Here is a 21252-nt window from a genome sequence, read left to right on the forward strand (position 1 = left end):
GTGGGAAGATTTTTTTTTTTTTTTTTTTTTTAATCAAACACCCTGTATTTGTTTCTCGTTTTACCTGAGAGACTTTAGAGCTGCTGAATTGTATGACCTTGTAGGTTAATGACAGCTCTGGAATAGAGTTGCAGTTCATCTATATCAGGAGAGAGTAATTAGCAAGTTATTGACAGTCAGATGAAGTTGCGGCATGAATTCCAGCCAGCAGAACATGGGGGCTTTCTGATACAGGGCTTGAGTGGACCATCCTGATCAGCAAATAACTGTCTTTCTTATTTTAAAAAGATACTCCCAGGGTGTGGAGCCTGTACAGATAGTAAATGATTCTACTTGAAGGCTGCTGTTCCTGCAGATATGTTATCTGGTCTCCCCGCTTTTTCTGCTAAAAGTGTTCCTTACGCTCTTGCTGGCCATCATTATTTTTCTGTTGTGGGTGTCATTACTGAAAGAGCTTGCTTTTGGGGAATAAATTTCTTACTTCTGTCTGTGTCTGCAAGGATTTTTACTTTATTTGCCAGCTTTATGCTGATATAGATGGAAAATAGTTTGCTCTGCGTCCTTAAAATTACTTCCAGTCTGAACGGAGCAAAAGCAATAGATGGTCTAATGGGAGAGGTTGCATCTCCTGGAGAGCTACGGCCTTCCACCGCTGGGGACAGGTTTGGGGCAGCGGCTTTCGAGCGAGGCGTGTCGCCTGAGGCACCGAGGATGCTGAGCCTGGGGTGAACCCTGGCACGTTCAAACTCCAAGCAAAGGCAGGCTTTAGAGAAATAGGCTGTGATGGGGCAGGCCACTGCCTACAATAAGCTTGTCCCTGCAAATCTGATCTCGTACTAGTGTAATCCATGCAAGCTGCAGGGCTTGCTGTGGTGCGTGCATCCACACCGATATATCGTGGGGAAGAAAACCACCATGTAAGCGGGGCTGCGAGGGCCAGCTGCAGGCAGAGGATCAGTGCCCCTGGGCCACCTCTTTCATCCGGCTGCCTTTTTATGGCTATTTTCTGCCCTTCTCCACTTGTAAATAACTCTGGCTTTTATTTGACCTATCTTTGGAGTGATTTTCCTCTCAGCCAGACCTTTCAGTGTCTCAGAAACCCTGCAGTACATAAAGGGAACACAAAGAGATGAGATTTTTCTCTCAGTCATTTCAGTGAATTTAAGCTTGATTGACAAGCCCTGTTCTAGTGCTGGCAACTGGGATTTCCTAGGCGTAAGTGTTAATGGATTTTTGCATTAGCACTTGGGGCGTAAATCCCAGCTTCTGCAGCTGAGTAGCTGCTGTCCCTCAGGTGAGTCTGTTGTCTGGCAGCCTCCTGGCCTTTCCAGCGCCGGGGTGGATATAGTCTTTCCTCTTTTTCTCCAGGAGGCAGGAACATGTCTCCAGTTGTGCTTTAGCTTAGAAACTAGGGAGAGCAGCAGGGTTGTGCCTTCGTGGTATGCTTGCTTTTGTTTTGTCCAGTTGTTTCTTAATTAACCTGGGCACCAGCAGCTTCCACCATGTACCCTCCTGAGCATTTCCAGAGTTATTTTGGTGACAGGTTAATCCTGCCAACCCTTATTCATTCTCTGCTTTCTCTTGAGAAGAGTGATTTGTTTCTCCACTTAATGCGTGCTTCTTCTCCATCTCCCCATTTAATTTGCAGAGTTTGAAAACGGTTGGCAAGTGTATCCTGAAGGCTGAGAAAGAGAAAGTTGCCAAGAGCTTGGAGCTGTTGAACTTGCTTCTCAAAACTGTGACAGAGCAGGTGAGTATGTGACCCGATGTGTGGCAAATGGCCGTTCTTCTGAATACCACCAAAGCCTCTTTTAACTGTCACACTTGGATTTTACCTTGTGACTGCTCCATCGCTACATCCCCACCTCATTTCTTACCGAAGGTACCCCTGGAGGGAATGCCTAGCAGGATTTGAGGACAGAAAAGCCCTTGTGTCTGAAGGAGTGATCCATAGCTCTTGGGAGCTGATCTCCAAGAGTTTGTTGAAGGATTTGTGCAGTGTTCTGCAAATGCATGTGGCATCTTCTTTCTTATCAGCAGAAGTACGGCCTGGGATACAGTGAGAGTGAGCTGGGTTTTGTCCCAGATGATTGCTCTGTCCTCTCCACTCAGCTCCAGAGATTTTAGTTTCCAGAAACTGAGACTTAATCAGAAGCTTTGTGAGTGGGAGTGAAGTTCTAGGGCTTTTTTTTCCCTAATGAAAAATGTCTTTTTTGAACACAAGAAGATTTTTCTATAGGTGACAAAATAAGTCTCCAACATGGTCTTATTTACTGGAGCAAAGTAACACAAGCAGCAGAATTGCTGAAGCCCAGTTTCCTACTGATAAGCACTGAGCTCGCACCACGGCCTGTTTCTTTGTGAAGACCTAATAGGAAAGTGGGTGGAGGGGAGAGATTATTTCCAAGGCTCTTGTAGGAACTGAATAGCCTTTGAGACGCCCGGTTCTGTCTGGTTTTACTGAAATTATCCAGTGGGTTAGGGAAGCTGTAGAGGCAGCCAGAGGCAGCACGATTCTGTCCTTTAGAAACCAGACTGAAAATGCTGCTGCTTTTCTTTTAGATAGGTGCATAGTCATGCATCTTCTTCCCCCTGCTCCCAGCCATGGACTGAAAAGGAAAGAGGACCCAAGGACCTTTCACTCCCTTTTATGCCAGTACAAGTCTAGCTGTTAGACTCATGCTTCTATGCTAGAGACCCAGTTTTAAAGCAAACCCTGTACCTGATGGCATGGTTTTTGCCCCCAAATTGAAGTGGTGTTGCAAATGGGCTCGGGGCAGCAGGCTGGAGAAGCTGGGCAGGATCAGTTATTCCTGCCATAGTCTTATCCCGAGGATGGCCTGTGCCCTGCTGCTACGAGTGCCCCTTCTGTGTTCGCTCTGCAGATTGTCTGTTTGTACTTGCCTCTTGCAGAAGCTGCGTGTGAAGTTGACGGAGTTGGACAAAGTGCTGGTAGCTCTGAACCAGCCAGAAGGCATTGGGAATTCGGCACGTCTCGACTCTCTCTACTGGAACGTCATGCGGTGGCTGAATTACACGTATGTGTGCTTGGCACTCTGGCTTCTTGGCTTGCCTGGGGGACTGCCTGCCTGTCCTACTTGCCTTTATTGATGTGGGGAAGTAGGAAGAGAAAGGAAGTCAAGGCACTGAGCTGGCTGGAGTTTGAGTTAAATGGACCTCCTGGGTTGGTGAGGTTGAAACGCTTGTTGTTTTGCTTGTTTGGAATAATGCCAGGCTCGTTGTTCCAGGTGCTTACATGCTTAGGATTGGCCCTTGATGGGAAAGGATTGTAGTGGATATCTGAGATCTGATCGTGTCTTGCCAGTAGAGGTAGGACAGCTGATCACCCAAGGTCAGAGCGCCTGCTTTCAGCAGTCCCAAGTGGTGACCTGGTTTAAGAGCCATCGCCAAAGCTGCAGAGAAATTTCTAGGCTAGGATGAGTCACTAAGCTCCTACCACATCGCTATGGATTGATTCTGCAAATGTGAGCCTGGAGGGAATGAGTAGCTGTCCTGGGAAGTGACTGGATACCAGAGCGTACATGCCGGGACCTTCAGTCCTCTCCAGTGATTTTTGGGCTCCTTAGTGTCTGGATCCCCAGCCTGATGCTTGGTTGCCTCGCAGCTCTGAAAGCTGGGGAGCATTCAGTGTTTATGCTTTAGTGCTTCTGTGTTAAATGGCAGCTGGATTTGACTTTTGCTTCAGGGAAAAAAAAAAAGTAGTATAGGATCTCTTTCTCCTTTCTATCAATAGCTTGCAATCAGAACTTTTGTTTCCCCTTCCTGCTGGCAGTATTTAGTGAGACACACAGCGTTAGGGAACGCTGGGCGCTTTGCTCATGACTGGGAGCTGCGGTCCCAGTGTGTGGGTGGCCTGGTCTGTGGTATCTCAGCCCAGCAAGAGGCTCTGAGGGAAATGCCTCCATGTGGCTCACTGTGAGAGGGCTCACAGGCAGGGGGGAATTGTACAAGGCAGCTGAAGCTGTTGTGGCCCCTTCTAATGCTTTGAGCAGGCTTGCAGAGCACGGCGGCCTCACCCAGCCCTATGACACAGCTCCAGGCCCTTTCCCAATCTCACCCAGGTCCCCTGGCACCGTACTGCCAGGGCTGGCACAAGGAGAAGGCTTGGTTTAGGAGCTAGTAGAGACTGCAGCAAGGAGGGGGATCGCTAAGGTAGGAAACGCTGAGCTTGTGCATGCTGTCTGAGGAAGGGATTGGGGTTCAGGGGTGCAGCCTGCTGTCGCTGTTGGTGCTGTCTTGCTGTGACACGCAGAGATCAAGCTTACAGCAGCTTGGAACAAGCTTACAGCAGCTGTGGTTTGTGCACAGGATCCTGGTGGAGGTGCTGAGAGGCGAGTGCTAATGTCAGGTTGTCAGGATGGTGTTTTTCCACCCTGAAGAGATGCAGCTTAAAAAACTCTCTAAAAAGCTTCACATTGAAAACCAGGCCATGGAATTAGAGCCCGGTTCCTTTGCAGGACTCCTCTCTGGGGACTGAGCTGGTGCTGAGCAGCGTGGGCTGGGTGGTGGTGAAGTTGCTGACGGACTCTGTCAGAGAAGAGCAGCAGCAGTGGCTGTGTGGCATGCGTACGAAGGCTGCCTAGATGAGACTGCAATGGTCTGTTGGGGGTTCTCATGGAAGACCTCTTGGGGTTGTTAGGGCAGTGAAGGCCTTGTTGGGGCTGTCATCTTGGACAGACAGTGTCTCAGTAGCTTTGCACGGGGCCACAGGCGGGTGTGCTCGAGAAGGTGGTAAGTACAGTGTTATCTGGTCTGTGGAATAGGGATTCTTCCTCGAGTCTCCTTCTGCCCTCTTGAGTCCTGGCCTGGCTCCCGCTGTTCCTTTACCCAGTCCCTGTGCAGACTGAGGACCACCTCCAGGGATAACGCTCATCCTTGCAGCATGCCTGTGCTTCCTGCGCCTTTCCTGTGCTTCTGCCCGTTCGTGGACTGCCTGTAGCATGGATCACACTGCTCCCCGGCTGTAAACTAAGTTGCTCTTGATTTTTGGCCTTCTCTCTGCAGGAAGCCCAAGAAAGAGAAGACAGCCAATAAGCCTGCGCAGGAAGCAGAGCCGCTTAAGCGGAAGAAGAAAGGCTTCCTGCCAGAGACCAAGAAACGCAAGAACCGCAAGAAAGGCATCCAGGAGAATGGGGTAACACCATCTAGTGAAGATGGAGAACCAGCAGCCCCAGAGGAGCAGCCCCCAGGAACAGAAACCCCCAAGCAGAAGAAAGGCCTTGTGCCTGGTAGCAGCAAACACAAGAATCGGGACAGAGGGGTCAGGGAGAACGGAGTGGCAATGGCGGGCAGTGGGGAGGAAGCTGCTAATGGATATGATGCTGTGGCTGACAAGAAGAAGAAAAAGAAGAAGAAGAATATGAACAGAAAAAGAAAAGGTGATGCAGGCAATGAAGCTGAGCAGGTTCCAGCTGCAAAGAAAACCAAGGGGAATGTCAGCCAGGAGACCCAGAAGAAGCAGGGCAAAGCCAAGAATAAAAGAAAAGAGAAAAAGACTCCAATGCTACAGGAGTAAACTCTGTGGACTCACCCAGGCCTGGAATGGCTAGCGTGGCTCAGAGGACTGTTTTAATATCTTTTATAACTATAGTTTTTATGTCCTCCATGACTTGAAATAAACCTTCCATGATGCTGAGCTCTAAAGCTGCGGGTCTCACTTGTGTGGAGGGTTCAGCCTAGAGCACAGGGAGCTCCAGGAGGTCGCATACCCTCCAGGCTCTGGTAGATGCCTACTCTCTCTCCTGTAGCAGTGCATAACAGCCTGTGCTTGGGAGCACAGACTCCTGTCTCCCCGATTTCCCAAGGCAGAAGTTGTTTGGATTTCTTGGGGAGTTGTGGTAGGTGTGCTGGCACTGCTGAGCCCTGCGGTCAAGCCCTGTGAGAGGTTCAGAAGTAACTCCTAAAGGCACGTTTCTGTCCTGCCCAGGCTTACAGCAGGCTATGAAGGTGACTGCTTGCAATTGCATCCGCTTATCTGTCTCCAGGCTCCTGAATGCCATCACCCCTTTGGAGAGGCCAGGACCAGGTTCTCTGACGTGTTGGGTATCTGATTCTTGTTCAGAGCTGAGTCTCAAAGTGTTTGAAACCCTGCTCGTGTTGTAGTTGCCTCTAAAGCCTCTTCCCTCCTTTCCTCACCCCCACCTGCTGTCCACCTTGCTTCTGGAGGCCAGAAGGTGTGGGCCAGCGGCTGGCCCTGACTCCTCTCCCAGCCGTGGAGGGAGCAGTCCCCATGAAGACCCAGGTGCTCTCCTTCCTCCTGCAGAGGAGTTTGGTGCTGGCTCCTGTCAGAAGCAGGCGGCTGCTGGCAGAGTGAAGGGCCCTGGAGCAGGGCTGTTCCTGCTGTGCCTTCAGCTCTCCTCCCGCAGGTGGGTCTGTACCACCAGACAGAGATAAGGGCGCAGGAAATGTCATGTTGCTTTTGGAGGGAGTGAGAGAAGAGCTGCAAAGGGCTGTGTTTGCCTGTGGCTATTTATCTGCCTTTGCAATGATTCTTTTCTCAAAAGGCATAAAACTCCCTGGGAGACAGCTGCTGGCAGCACCGCAGACACGTTCAATTGCAGACCCCTGGGTAGGTGCAGCCCTCTCCCTTCTCATTTCGGTGTCACAGCAGCGATCCTGCCAGGTCTGCTGCGCATCCCAAGGACTGCGCTGGCGCCCGTTAGCAGCAGGTGAGGGCTGGAGTTACCGTGCCCATCTGCTGGCAGGGTTTAGCAGAGAACGTCCTTCCTTTCCCTGCTGTTTGCTTTCTGCCTTCACAGCTGGCCTCCTCTGGCACTCGAGGGAGGCAGAAGAGAGGAGCACTTTGTCGTTGCCTTGGAGGACACAGCCCTTGTCTGTTCTGGATGAGGAGGCGTAGGCGGACCGGAGCTGGACTCTGCAAGTCAAGCGCCCTTCAGGTAGTGGCACAGATTGGGGCAGGAGGTGAAGGGGAGCTCTGCAAGGCTGCCGAGGTCCCTTAGCATGTGAAGGGAAGCTCTCCTTTTGCCCACACGCACTAAGTGTTGGCCTCCAGCCTCAGGGGTTGCAGGAAGCCACTGGTCCCCAGGCGGGATGGAGGCTTAGGCTGCAGGTAGGTGACCAGGACAATGCAGATCAGACCTTCCCTGAAGTGGCTGGTGCCTGCATCTCTGTGGTGCTCCCACACCTGGAATTTCCCCACCTCAAACACCAACCAATTCTGAGCAATTCAGGGCCAGACTTGTCCTGCTGGACATTTTCTCCCAAGCCACTTACTAACGTGAAGGTTGTTGTAGGGTCTTGACTGGAAGAGCCGCTCTTGCAGCCTGCAGAAGAGCTGCAAGTCTTTGTTCCCAGTCAGGAGGTACTGGCAATTATTATTGCCAGTCTTGTCTCCCAGAAAAAGGGTGCCTCTGCTTCAAAGGGGACTTGGCACTGGCGATGCTTCCCTGCCTCTGCCATTTAATGCTGAAAGCTGGTTCATTGCCTTGTTAAAGCCTCAATTCCAGCTAAGCCCTTCCAGATGTCTCCTGAGTGATGACTTTTAATATATTATGCAAATGCAGCATACAAGAGGCCAGCAGGTCAGGGCCATCTGTGTTTAATGATCTGGAGATGCTCTGAAGGGGAGCAGGGGTTTCAAATCTGAACACTGTCTTCAGTAAAGATTTCTTTCCTTCTTTCTGTGCCTGTAAGCAGGACATCCTGGGACTTGGTACCACCGCCCCTGCAGAACTAGAGGAGAAACAGCATGCAGGTGTGGTGGGGGGGAAGCAGGGCGAGCGCACAGGTATGTGGGCGTGTTGGGAGTGGGAAGACAGCGTTGGAGCCCACTGGGCCATCTCTTCAGATGTGCAGCAGGGCAGCAGCTGGACTGTGTTGTGGGAGCTGAGCCTGGTGCTCAAGTCCACAGGGCCTCGAGCAGCCTGGAGCAGTGCCAGGGCCATGCCACACCAGGCTCTCCGGTTTGGATGGTGCCACCTCACTCTTCTGTGGGAACGTGAGCCTGCTCTTGGGCCTGGCAGGTGGTGGGCAGAGCAGGTCCTGTGGCCTCACAACAGGGGCTTCTGCCCCTGCGAGACTTCTGGGGTGAAGCCTTGTCTACGAGTGTGTTCCCCCCTCAGCTGGTGTGGTTTCTGCCCACAGAGCATGCTGAGCTGTTTTAAGGACCAGGTGAGCTCTCCGTCACTTGCAGGCTCAGAGATGCAGTTGCAGCCGAGCCATGGGGCAGCAGAAGGTCCTGGTGAAAGTAACAGTGTTAGAGAAAGAGCCTTTCACCGTGCTGTCCGCAGAGCTGCCGCAGCAGGCTGAAGTGTACTTCCCCGGCACAGGGCAAGGCCAGTGCTTTTGCTAGGGATAGCCATGATTTTCTGTATCTACTCTTTCTAGCTTGCTGCTGCCAATGTATGACTGGTTTAAATAGCAGGTTTTGACTTAGCAGCTCACTGGACTGAGCTGGATGAGAGAGCTCTCTCCAGGCAGCAAAGGGGGGAACCTTCTCCTGTCTGCAGGGAGGGCATCTGCCCAGCACCGTGGCCACTGCTGCCGGGTGAGTCCTTGCCCACAGGAGTGTGAGCTGGGGCCGCAGAGGCTAGCTGAGCCACTCGGGATATCTGCCAGGGCCACAGAGGTTAACAGTTCATGCGGATCAGTTTGTCACCATCATTTTGGGGAGAGACCAAAGCACAAGGCTGAAGCCATGCCAGCTGTTCTTTCTGACAGAGCGATGGCAACCGGGTAGCGCCAGCTGCCAAGCTGGAGAGGTTGACTTTGACCTCCGCCTCGCCAGCGTGGAGGCTGCCGTGCTCGCGTGTGTTGAGCCTTCAGCACTTGCAGAGCAGGCAAGGGGAGAAGGGAGAGGAAAGCTGCGAGGCATCGTGCGAGCTGTGCTTCGGTAACAACTCTTTTTGCCAATTAAATTACCTGACTTTAGACTGGCTTTGATGCACAGTTTATAGAAAGCAGTCACTAATCTACCAAGTCAAATCGTGTTTCACTGGCACTTATTTGTGCCTCTTCACAATCGCCAAGGTTTCATTTTGCTTGATTTCATGTCCTGTCTGTCGCTGGACCTTCAGGGCTTTAGGGGATAAAGTGCGCTTTGATTTTAATGAAGCCTTTTCTTTTCAGCTGTCCTGGGCTCAGACGCTCTTTGGCAGCGATAAGAGCTCGAGGGTTCTTCTGAAGGCAAGAAAATAGCCGCGGGCGCCGGGGCAGGGAGCTCAGGGGAGCACCCCTCTGCCTGCGCTGCTGGGGACTGGCCTTCGTCCCGGGCCGGGGGAAGCCTGGGAGGAGCGGGATCTGAACCGCCTTTCCCCGCCTGGTGCCTGCTGCTTGGGGAAGGCTGCAGGCTGTTTTAACCGAAGCGGTGGCTGTTTTAACCGAAGCGGTGGCTGTTTTAACCGAAGCGGTGGCTGTTTTAACCGAAGCGGTGGCTGTTTTAACCGAAGCGGTGGCTGTTTTGTCCCAAGGTGCATTAGGACTCTTCCCCGCTGCCTGTGACTGGCAGAAGAGTCGGTGCTGAAGTGCTAGTGGAGGATTTGGACAGGGTGTAAAGGCTGGGGCAAGGGTGGCTCCTCTGTGCAGGGGAGTAAGGCTGCACATGGCATGTACTTCCCTGCAAAGGGGATTAAAAGTCTACCTGTCCCAAGCTGAGCCTGGGCTGGAACAGCCATGTTCTGGTCTCTGTCCTCCCTCTGAGTCTCATCCCTGCAGATGAGCTCAGTCTTGATCAGTCCACGGCTTTCAAACCTCTGCCGTGGCAGGAGGCCCTGCGCCTCCCTTTGTTGAGGCAAACAGTGGCTCAACCGCCTCGCTAACAGGGCCGGTGGGGCGTTCGCTCCGCTGCAGCGGCGGGGTCTGGGAGATGGAGGAGAAGCCCTGGCTTTTAGTGCCAGCAGGGTGCTCCTGTGGGGTGGGAAGCGTCAGGCAGCAGTGCTGCGCGCTGGCGGGGACGTGTCACTTGTGGCCAGCATGCTTCGCAGCGTTGCTGCTTAGTGGCAAATCTAGTAGCTGTGATCAGCTCAGCAGCAGCCAGTCCTCTTCCAGAGAAAAATGGCTGCAATAGCTTTTGCTCTGAAGTGTGGGACACCAAAAACAGAGATTTTTTTTTTTTTTTTTTCTTTTTTCCTGAGTTGCTCTTGCTGCCAAGACATGAGTCCCAAGCTTAGTTCCAGACTTTTATGTAAAACATGCCCTGCGACAGGCTCAAGACATACCTGGGAGGCACATGCCTGGTCTTGCTGTCTTCAGAAACGCTTCACTGCACGTCCAGCAGGCAGAGGGGTGAGTTGTATTTTTTTTTTTTTTTCCTTCTCCCTTTCTCAGGCAAAGGAGCCCCTGTCCTCCTCGGATCTTAGTGGAAGCAGGGCTTAATGGTGACATTTCTCTGCTGTTTCTTAAAGGATTAATTCCTTATAATCAGAAGCCCTAAGGTTAGAGGAATTGGCTCAGATTGGGGTGTTAACGTGGATCGTGGGGTTCTGCTTTGTGCTGAGAGCCTGGGGGAACCAGCCAGCTCACTGCTCAGCAGGAGGCCAGCAGCGTGGGCTGGGGATGGCCGGGCGCTCCCGGTTGTTTGGACCGGGGCAGCGACGCTCCCGGCAGGCTGGCTGTGCTGTGAGGGGTGTCCCGGGCTGCCCAGCCCTGTGGAACCTCTGCCCCCGGCGCCCAGCCAGCAAACGGGGGCACATTATGGTTCTGCCTGGCAGGAGGAAGCCTGGCGCGGGGATTGCCTCCTGAGTTGCCTTGCAGCTGTTGGTCATCGCACACAGCCACAGAGAAGGATGAATCGACTGCTAGCAAGGTAAATGTGGTGTCCGTTTAAGCATATTTTAAATGCTAAAACTTTGTTTTATTTTGAATTAATGTAGTATATGTCATACAGTGATTTTTTTTTTTTTTTTTTTTTTTTTTTTTGGTCAGGGAGTGCGATGGTTGCAGTGTGTTGGAGCTGATTAGGAGTGACAGCGAGGGTGCCGTGCAGTCAGGGCCTCTCTGTACAACCGTGGTGAATGTGGCAGCAGTCACCAGGACACCGACAGCAGAGACGGCATCGGCAGGTCCAAGCGCGCTCGGGCTTCCCGAGGTGCCGCGCAGCTCTGGTGTCGGTATGCCTTGGAGGTGGTCGGTGTGGTCGCCCTGTGGCTGCTGTCTGTCTGTCCGACTACAGATGGTCTTGGTAGCAGCTCCACAGAAAGAGCATGGGGAGGGTTTCTGAAAAGGGGAGGCAAGCGGGGCTGGAAGAGCGAGCGTGTGTGTGCGCCTGTGCCTGTCCATGATAAAAAAAAGTGAACACTACAGTCACGTTAGCGGTTGTTGGGTGATGGAAGCTAAAGCTGCTGAGCTTCAAAGCTTAGCTGCTGGAACATCAGCATTTATAAAATTATGCTTAATCAAGTCATTTACACAGTATGATTAAGCTGAAAGCCCCGAGATGCGCTGCCAAAAGGTGATCAGGGTTGATTGTTTCAGTGACAAATCCTTTGCTTGCAGGGGCGCCCTGGCCTGGGCACTTGCCTGAAGGAAAAGGCTGCTGGAGGGAGGCACTGCGAGGGAGCGTAGGAGAGGTCTCCTCCATGGCTGGTAAGGGAGACTCAAACGCACCGTGTCCGTGCTGCCGCTGCAGCCCGGGGCAGCAGAAGAGGTGGCTGCAGCGCTCCTGAAGCAGCAGAACCAGCCCCTTCGCTCCTTCTTTTGCCCACAAGCGAGGTGCCACCATCCAGTGAAGCTGGCAGGCGTGGCTGGCACCGGATCCCTGGAGAAGGGCAGCCTTGGTGCCTGCCACGGCTACCCCTTGGGGGTGAATTTCCTGGCCTGCTGCCTGCCTGTCTTCCCGAGCACCCGACCCACAGCTACCACCACATTAGCTGCCTTAGTCAGATCAGCCAGGTCTTTTAGCTCCGCGTTGTCGTGCTATGCAGGGAGGGGCCTGGAAGGGGATGGAGCAGGACTGACTCCTTCCCCCCAGCTCTGATCCTGGGCTGGATCCCGGCAGCCAACTTGGAGGCTGTCACCCACCACGCCGCTGCTCCCTCTGACCTTCCCGGCTCATGGTGTGGCTTTTTAACAGGCTGGTGTCCAGGTAGGTTCATTGCCATCCACATCAAAGCGTTCCTGGCAGGAGCTGGTGGAGCTCAGGGCAGCCTTGTCCCAGGGACCAGCCCTGCAGACAGCAACCACAGGAGTGCACAACCAGAGCCAGAGTGACACAAGAAAGGGAGCCAGGAGGTATGTTTTAAATACTTTTATTTCTTAATTTACATAAAGGTATATATTTGGCTTATTTATCTTTTTCTTATACTCTGAGATTCACAATCTTAAAAAATAAAATAGTCATTTGCTTCTGAAAGAGATCAGAAAACTATTTTATACTTCTCCCTTGTATAACAAGAAAATATACTATATATTCCCGTACATCACGTAGCAAAAGTGATTGTAAGTGCTGGTTTACCAAACAATAAAGCAAATGGAGAAGAAAACAATCAATTAGGACGGAGGATGCAGAGGGGAACTCTGCTTTCCAGAGTACAGCCATTCATTTATGGGTTGAGTCACCCTGAGGTTCTCTCTTAGGTAGTCTATAAAGGGGAGAGGCTCTTGGGTTCACCCAGATTCTACCTCCGTGAGCAGGAGGCATTATAGTTATGGGGTTGGCAGCTTGCTGCTTTTTGGGTAATTTTCTTGCCTCTCTGTGCATTTCCCATTACCTCTGTTCCTCTCGCTGTGTACAAGCCGCCTAATTGCTGCTGTAGTGGGTGCATTGGTGCAAATGCAGTCTTAGCTGCGGAGGGAGTTAATGCTTGCTTAAAAAACAAAACAAAACAAAAAAACAAACAAAAAACCCCCAAAAAACAAACATTTATGAAGTGGAGTAGAGGAAAGCCCTCGTGATGAACTGAGGGGCATCCCGGGCCCTCCCCAGTGCACTCTGGGTACCCTGCGTCCCACACGGACCCTGACGAATGCAGTAAGGCTGCGTCTAACCTTGGAGGTCCCACAGAGTGCAGGGAGAGCAGAAGGAACCTGCACCATGCAGCAAAGCATCGGCAACCCTGGAGCAGAGGTGGGAACGGGCACAGAGCACTGGGGAAGGACCAGTCGCAGCCCTGAGGAACAGAGCGAGGCAGCAGGTACCAGGGGACGGGGGCAAGAACAGCAGCCCCAGCTGATGATAACCTGACCACCTCCCCCTCGCCTGGCTCCCTGTCCTGCAGAGATGGCTGTGTGCTGGGACGGGAGGGTAGGAGTAGCGCTCACTGCCTTTTGGTAGTATTTTCCCAAATGTTTTCAAGTGCATTCAAGGGCTCCTGTTTGTGCAGTCTAATTTTCAGACATTCACATGAAGTGATTTTTGTGTGCAAGAGATCAGTGGCTTTAAAGGTATTTCTGTCCTTATTGGGACTATTTAATTTTGTGTTGATGTTTAGAACCACAAACATAACCTTGATGACTGCTTGGATATAAGTAATATGCATTGTCTAGACTTCTCTTCTCATTCCAGAAGCAATTCCTGTGTATATACCAAAAATTGTTCCACTGCTCCCACACCGCTCCACAAGGTCAACAACCAAACGGCCCCAACAGCTTCCAAGCCTGGTTACATCTATACCTACGTAAAGTGGAGTCAGAGGGGAAACCAGCACAAGTCCAGAGTTCAGCACCAGTATAATACAATACTTTAAGTGTGCTTTTTTTAATAATGGGGAACTTCTGACCTCTACTAGGAGTACAGAAACACAACATCGCTTGTTTACACAGCATCTCAGCAGCGAGTATCTCAGCCTTGCACATCAAACTGAGGGCAGGCAGTGACTCTGCCCAAGTCACGGACAGGCAGAGACGTCTGGGGACAGGGAACAGCATGTCAGAACCCAGGCAAGGGGCTTCTATGGCAGCATACGTCCAGTTTCTGTTCGGTAATATGTATGATTCATGTCCAGACTTGATGTGCCTGTAATTGCCGTAATCTACAGATCCTTGATCTAAAAGCGAGCTGGTTTCCCTCTAATAAACCAAACACCTTTACGGAAGCACTAACTGAACAACTCTTCATAGCTAAAACAAGAAACACTGAACAAGAAATGCAGCCTTTCAGCTCCCAGCCATTCGAATATGGACCATCAACGTGTAAAGGAGTGGCAGCGTCCGCAGGAGGGGGAAAGGCTGAGTTTCCCTTCTGTTCATCTCCTCCGAGCTGTCACGGCTGCTGCTCTGGCTTCCCGCTCTTGGCCTGGAACGTGTGGGAGCAGGGATTCAGGGATCCCTTGGTCTGGAACTGCCGCAGGTAGGACTCACTTCTCCCTCCCTTGCTTGCTCCCTTCCCTCTTTCCTTGTTAAAAAGAAAGCTCAGCAAGTTCCTTCATATGCACAGAAGCTAAAGCTGGCCTCCTGTAACAGCGCCGTGCTTCTCTACCAAGGATGGGGCTTGTCATTAACAAGGCGAGCTAGGGAAATTACAAAACACTTAAGTTCCCTTTTCATTGTTGACTCCTGAGAATTAAGTTTAAGGACAATTCCTAATCTCTGAACTTTAGGAGGAATGCTTCATTTTTTTGACAGTAAATGCTACAACAGAGAGCGCCTATCAGAAAAGCAATTTAGGAAATGTGGCTAATCTTTGGTCTCTGAGATGAAATGACTGATTGTTAGGTTGCTTTTTGTTTCTTTTTAAACAGCTTAACGAGGAATTTCTTAACGGGAATCAGAAATTCATGTGCCTTTAAAGCCAAGCGTTAGGCTCCTAGACTACAGAGGCAGTATTTCCCCTACAAATGTAAATAAATAGTGGCATGAGGTGGGAAATGAAGCATTGTTTTGGATTTGCTTTGCTTTATTATTTCTAGCACCCACTTGCTGTTCTCCAGAGGATGCCCAGGCACTCGAGGAAAATTTCTGGCTCTAGTTGTTTAGCCAAATCCTAAAGCTATCGTTAAGGTATTTTAGGTGACAGAGCAACCTTTGCAGGAGAGTCCTGTGGAGTCCGATGAGGAGGGAAGACTCCTGTTGTATCATTGTTGTAGGAGTCACCCTCAGAACCCGTCTGCCGGGGCAGAGGCTGCTACGCAGTGAGTATTAACCAGTTCGCTCCTAACTGGAACTACTGACCCTCTCTACTACCATGGTGTACTGTAGGTCCTAGCACGTCCTGGACGTGAACGGGAGATAAAACAGTACCTTCCTGTGTCTCTGAACAAACTTATGCCACAATCAGACAGCCAGCTTCCGGACTTCCCTCACATCCAGTCCCGGTTTGCCGTTTCCCTTGCTGATTTAGTCCTACTTGCAGCCCAGCCACAGCCACTTGTTCAACACGAGCACAGGAGTGAGGTGCATCCACCTGCTTGAGGTGTGTGCTAAGCTGAAGGGGAGTATCTGAACTGTGGGAGACATCTAAACAGAAAAAAGGGAGAGGGGAGTTTCACTGACCCGATGCCCTTCCTCTGGAAGCCTGACTCTTCCTCCAGGGCCTGTGCTGACCTTCCTTCCCCACGCTGTTGCAGCGTCAAGCTGACATAGCATAAATGTGGCTTGTGGAGGCCAAGCGCAGGACACAAGACTAGTGAAATGGCACTCTGACTGCTTTACAGACACACGCTTCTGCATTTGAGACTAACGCAGTTCAGACGCTGGCCTTCTATATTAAAGATCTCAAATGCATCTTCATAAAGATAAAGGTGACCAACTGACACCCCAGTGAGAGCAGTCTGGGACCGTGCGTGGGCTTGGGCATGCATTAAACCAAAGCGTTGTTCCCAAGGAGACAGCTACAGCGGAGTATCAGCCACCAGCTTTGAAAATACTGACAGAGGGAGAATTAGCATTGACGGTACATGTAATGTGATATGCATGTAAACAAAGCACGATGTCACTGGCACAGCAGTATTGCACTACCAGGCCCTAGGTAAAGCAATTCAGCCAGATGGATTGTGGTATTTTAAAAACCTGTGAACCTCCTAGGTTCAGGGCTGAATTTAGCATATTGAGCAAACTCTAGAGCCCCTAGGTATTTCTGTCTAAAGTTGTTCTGGGCCTTTCTGTAACAACCACCAGCACACCCAGTGCAGTGAAACTCTCTCCTCTGTCCCATTGCTCCGCCTCAGGTGACAGGCAGTTATCCACTGGAAGTCCTCCTACGGTGCCCTTGCAGGGCCTGATAGCAGGGCACTGAGATGAGGAGAGTTGTGGACGTTATTCATGTCTGGTATGGTTGCACAGGCAGCTCCAGATTTTAAATGTTTAAATAAAAACTGTTTATCTAAATATATATATATCTATATCTATCTCTGTCATCTAATGTCTTCAGCAGAGATAAAGCATCTTATGACATATTTAAATAAAAAATAATAATCTGAATTGAGCCTTCAGTGTTAAGGAAAAGGTGATGTACAGAACAGGTCCCCAACTAGTGCAGTCTCTGGGTGTGGGAGTGCTGACAGAACAGCAGCATTCAATAGGACGTAAGTTGCCCTATAAACAATGCGGACTTCGTTGGCTACAAGTAAAATCATATACACGATCGACAGTCACTCACTTGGGTAGCACATTGTGGGTCCAGTGGACAGTTGCTTTTGATGCTCAGAGGAACCTGTGAACGTCCTTATGCTCAAGAAGTACTTGTGTTCCAGGCTGCCCTGCTCCTCTCCTGGTGCCTGACCCCGCAGGCTGGAGTGGTGTGATTGATTTGGTGCTGGATAACCCTTCCAGGGTGCTGTGGAGCTGAAGGATCCACTGGTTTCCAGTACGGAAGGGCTTCGAGCTCGAGATTGGTGCGGCGGTGGTGGGAGCAGCAGTCCATGTGTCGTTTCCTTCACTGGCAACTGCAAACAGGGAAGAGAAAATGGTGGTTGGTGGAACAGTCATGGGAATGGATTGGGAATGGTGAAGGCATGCACCCCAGCTTTGTGGCAGAGGCCAGCTAAGAGACCCCTTGCCTCCATGCAAGTTGGAGGCTAGCAAAGCTTGACCAGTGTGGGGACAGCACTTTGGGATGTACTGTAGGCTTTTGGAATTGGAAACACAAATACAAATGCACTGTGATCCAGGCACAATCTGCTTCAGGAGGTGACCCAGGAACAGGCTTAGGCTCCTGTCCGTAGTATTTAAGGGCATCGACCATGTCTTGTTTATGTCAGTTGTGTAGGTACAACTGTTCGTGATGGGGGTTGAAACAGCTCAGCGGATGACAGGGTTAATTTTTGCTAGACTGTTTTTAACCCCATCAGTTTACTAAAGAAGACGGGGACTGCCTTTTGCCTTAAATTGTCACGTTTGAAACTGCTGTCCTCTGGAGAGCCCGGTTCAGGGTGCCAGTCCCCAGGAGCAGAGCTCAGTTACCGGTCTTGCTGCTCACAAAGCAGAGCAGACACTGGCTGTCTCCCAGCATGCTGGTGGTATACACTTGCTTTGAAAAGCAACATCAGCACATCTATTGACTGTGAGACAGCACTTGTGCGTGCCGTGGCCTATCTACGCGGCCAGCAGCTTTCCTAGATGGTGTGGAAAGGATAACCAGTTCTCTCGCCGCAGGATTTCCTGGGAGAGGTTCTGTGCTCCAGGCTGTGCAGGATTGCCCCGATCTTAAAAATCAGTGACTGCTGGGTTACAGAAAAACTCCCTGTAACAATGGCCTGGTTTCTCTCAACCTGTATAAAACTGGATCAAAAGAGAAGAAAGTACAGTAAAAAACCTAGGTGTGCACAGGACCCAAGTGTCCAGTGTTCTGTAAGGCAAGTCTCAGCAACAGCACCCAATATTTGCTCCTAGACTTTTTGAGGCTCTTTTTTGTTTTGGTTTTTTTGTTTTGTTTTTTTTTAAAAAAAACCCAACTTTGTCTAAAAGCTACTGATAAACAATAATGTGTGAGGACACATCCAGCCCAGACTGCAAGGTACAGGCAGGCCTGTTATATCCTCAGCCTATACCAGAATAGACTCCCCTCTGTGGAAATAACACATCTGCTGTACTAGAGATTGTATTAAATCGTTTCCCCAAAAGGCCATTTTTAAGTGTGTTATTGAGTTCTGATTTTATGATTACTCTTTCAATGCATTTAATTTATGGGAAAGAAATCTCCTCTTCAAAAACTTGCTTTAATTAATTTTGGCTCCAGTAAAATGCTGGGAAGTGTTTATCAATCCTTGCAGCTCTCAGCTGCAATGCTGTGACTGTTGGTCAGTGATAAGAATAGCACGAACACAAGGGAGAAGAAAGGGCAGCAGGAGCGGGACTCTGGCTCGCGGCCAAGGCCTCAGCTTTGTCACCCTGGATCAGTGGTCGCAGTGGGGACAGTCCTAGCAACAACGTGCAAGTTCGTATGCTGCCAGAAGCATTTTTCTGCAGAAAATTTGGAATATGCTAGGAAAGGTCATTTGGTAGCAAGCAGGTATCAGACCAAGAGCAATGCAGCAGCAGGTTTTATGAACGCAAGATACGTTCAGGCAAAACCTAAGTTCTGGGCTCAGGCAATCACACCCAGTGGTGGTCAAGTCCACAGGGGTTGCATGGCCTTATCGGCTCAAAGAAGGGAGCACCAGCTTTCTGGAAGCAACTCAATGCAACAAAGGACACTTGAGTTGACCCCTGGTTTCCCTGTTCTTGATTTGCTCCCGTTTGGCTGTCTAAGGTTAACTTCTTACCAATTTGTAAGGAAAGAAATGGGTTGATAGGGGTTTTGGAGCGGATGGGTAGCTTGAAACCAGTTGCTGGTTTGGGTCACTTACCGTCTCAGACTTTGACAGAGGCTGGTGGCATCACAAGTTGATTCACCCTGGTGAAGGGAAAACAAAAGTGACATGTGAGAGTTGCAGTTAGCCAAGAAACAGGCTCCTAAAAACCTACCAGCCTATTAAATCCAGGTTCCTGTTGCTTAACAGTTTCTAAAGAGATAGGACATTAATAACTGTCCTCCACAGTGGTATAAAGCTGAAACCCTTTCACGGTGGTGTCTGATAGCAATTCTGACAATAGCTGGAACATGCCAAGTAACACTGCTGACGCTAACTGACAAGGATTTAGGAAGGCCCCAAAGGTATTCAGACGTAGCAATTGTTTCCCTAAGCCAGTAACAAGACTGTTTATACAGTGGCTGTTGAATGGTGTCCTTCAGACTGACAGCATAAATGTAAACAGTCACCACTGGTAAAAATTAAGTTAAGAAAAAAGTAGCTGTCTTTCAGTTTTCAGCTCCTGAGGACCTGCTACTGTTCCAGACAACTGCTCCCAAGTGATGGATGGAGTCCAGCAGGGACTGCCGTGTTCTCGGCCACACGCCGTCCTGCACCTCCTGCTACCGAGGGCAGCGAGGGGAGCAGCTCCTGTTTGCTCTCTGGGTACCCAGGGAACAAGCAGCAAGAGTTTTACAAAGTTCATCCCTGAGACCTGCTCCTTCTCGTTGCAGTTTGTGCCCTGTGCAATTCAGCCTTCCTCGTCACAGGTCTCCTGCTGCAGCAGATCCCCTCGCCCTCTCCCGCACTGCTGACGCCTTCCCGGAGCACGGTTACTTAGGGACAGGAGCAATCTCCTTTGGTAGCGTTAGCACAGCAGACTGTAAGAAAGACAAGTTGCCCTCGGACTCCAAGACCTTTGAGCCTTGCTTTCTATCTCGGATGCCTGCTGATGCCAGTGGGAACTCCTGGATTCTCAGTAACAACACTGGAAAACCCCCACCTCACCCGAGGACCTGGCTCGACGTTGCCACGTTTGAGTGCTGTTACCCAAATGCACTCTAGCTGTACTTGGCCTATAGGAGAAGAAATCTGAGTCCCAAAGTAAGAGTCTTCTCCTACCATTTCGCTGTGCTAACTTAAAATAACAAATAAACTGAAACAGCGGTATTTTATACCGTAAAGGATTGCAGCAAGATTTTGCCGTCACATTGAGAAAGAAGCTCTGCTTTTGCAATCAGTGAAAAACTTGGGCAGGTTCACAGGGCAGGTCACAGAAACCATCGCTGCCTGAGGCCCTGCCAGCTAAGAACTTCTCAGTGAAACATCATTTTCCTTTGGAAAATGCTGATTCATTAAAACTCACCTGTGGTCCTTGACCAGACTTCATACCTGACCCAGGACACTCTTTTTTACTGAAAAGGGATGATGCTGGATTCGGACATGTGGTCCAGGATAAAAATTAACCAGTGGTTAGGGGACACCTTCCAAGAAATCTCTGCATCAGAAATGGGCCCGGTTTAGCCTCCAGCTCCTAACGTCACACCAACCCCACAGAAAGCTTGTCTCCAAGGTGCATAGAAGCCTCTGCGCCTTTTCTGCCTTTCAAGGCTAGAAAGGCAAAACATTTTTGATGCAGGAGCTGACCCAAATTTCTTTGTAGAATTACCATTCTTGGTAACCCTACTGCCTTGGACATTACGTTGTATTGAACATTGTAACTGTGCTTTAACTATCGGAATACATCAGAGGGATAAAACACATTCCCTTGTCATGCTCCAGTCAGCGTCGGGAGTAGGATGTAAACTATGACAGGTTATGAAGCTACCACAGAATACTAAAGCTCCAGATGTTTGAATGCGCTGTGATGTTGTTTGAAAGCCACATCCCCTAACGCGTAATTCATTCCACAGTTGTACAGGATACAGAATATAGACAGAAAAAGTTAGTTTTGCCGTTACTTTCTCTTTCACACAGGGAACCCACCTGCATTGCTGACAGATGAACCACAAGCACACATAAGACTTTCCTTCTTATATTACTTATAGTTCAGCCTCCGATGGGATAAAATGTACCTCCCACATCAGTGCTTATGTTGTCCCCAAGTCATGGGAGTTACTCGTTCTTTGCATTTTAACACATTTCTCTCAACTTCTGCTTTATCTCTCTCTTACAGACAGGAACAGAGGCCTAGAGGGGCTAATCCTGACATGAATTTAGAAGATTTCACGGGAAATGAGACCCCACATGACTTGAGAAGCTGCTGGGGAGAGAAGTGACTTTCAGGGATCGCAGAGGAAGCTAGTGGGCAGAAGAGGGAACTGAAATAGTCTCCCAAAGTTGGGACAGCGCAGTCTTCGTTCCCTCTGAAGCACTGCGTGGTAGACAGTGGTCCACTGGCTTCTGCACAGCCTGATTTTGGCGAGGCTCAGCTTACAGGTGGCAGCAGGTCAGCTGTGAATTTATTTTTTTTTACTCAAAAAAGCTAATAATAAATTTTAGAGTCTCTTAGGTGGTAAAACGTAGTACATGGACTTAAGCTAACAAGGCTTCAGAGCATCTAAATCCCTGTTTAAGTCCCACTCGCCTTTCTAATAACGATAATCCCACA

The 21252-nt window shown here is 50.1% G+C and overlaps 3 protein-coding genes across 9 annotated transcripts in view; 2 read left to right on the plus strand and 1 right to left on the minus strand.

Annotated features, from left to right (window-relative positions):
• The window catches only part of MYBBP1A (MYB binding protein 1a), a 60727-nt gene extending 55063 nt beyond the window's left edge, over positions 1-5664 (plus strand). Inside the window, exons 25-27 of the mRNA XM_087752195.1 lie at positions 1649-1750; positions 2914-3038; positions 5026-5664. Coding sequence (XP_087608321.1) covers positions 1649-1750; positions 2914-3038; positions 5026-5536 — 738 coding nt within the window. The 3' untranslated portion in view covers positions 5537-5664. The remainder of the gene's footprint in view (positions 1-1648; positions 1751-2913; positions 3039-5025) is intronic.
• Positions 5665-8599: 2935 nt separating this feature from the next.
• On the plus strand, positions 8600-13616 carry LOC148056290 (uncharacterized). The gene is made up of 7 exons (XM_087752206.1): positions 8600-8872; positions 10113-10263; positions 10689-10783; positions 10903-11087; positions 11473-11562; positions 12050-12207; positions 13481-13616. The coding sequence occupies exons 2-6, from the start codon at positions 10132-10134 to the stop codon at positions 12184-12186; spliced, it is 639 nt and encodes a 212-aa protein (XP_087608332.1). The 5' UTR covers positions 8600-8872; positions 10113-10131; the 3' UTR covers positions 12187-12207; positions 13481-13616.
• Positions 13617-16658: 3042 nt separating this feature from the next.
• The window catches only part of SPNS2 (SPNS lysolipid transporter 2, sphingosine-1-phosphate), a 183973-nt gene continuing 179379 nt past the window's right edge, over positions 16659-21252 (minus strand). For 5 of the 7 annotated variants that reach the window (XM_087752201.1, XM_087752202.1, XM_087752199.1 and 2 more), the window contains 2 exons: positions 18699-18745; positions 16721-16796 (listed from right to left, as the gene is read on the minus strand). Coding sequence is in view for 2 of the 7 variants with exons in the window: in XM_087752200.1 (XP_087608326.1) it covers positions 18703-18745 (43 nt within the window). In the remaining 5 variants the exon portion in view is untranslated. Of the gene's footprint in view, positions 16797-18698; positions 18746-21252 lie in introns of all 7 variants that reach the window. The other 2 variants (XM_087752200.1, XM_087752198.1) reach the window with 1 other exon arrangement.

The sequence above is a fragment of the Nipponia nippon genome, unplaced genomic scaffold, assembly GCF_047370975.1.
Source record: "Nipponia nippon isolate SJK-2023a ecotype South Korea unplaced genomic scaffold, ASM4737097v1 scaffold_15, whole genome shotgun sequence".
In the NCBI taxonomy this organism is placed as follows: domain Eukaryota; kingdom Metazoa; phylum Chordata; class Aves; order Pelecaniformes; family Threskiornithidae; genus Nipponia; species Nipponia nippon.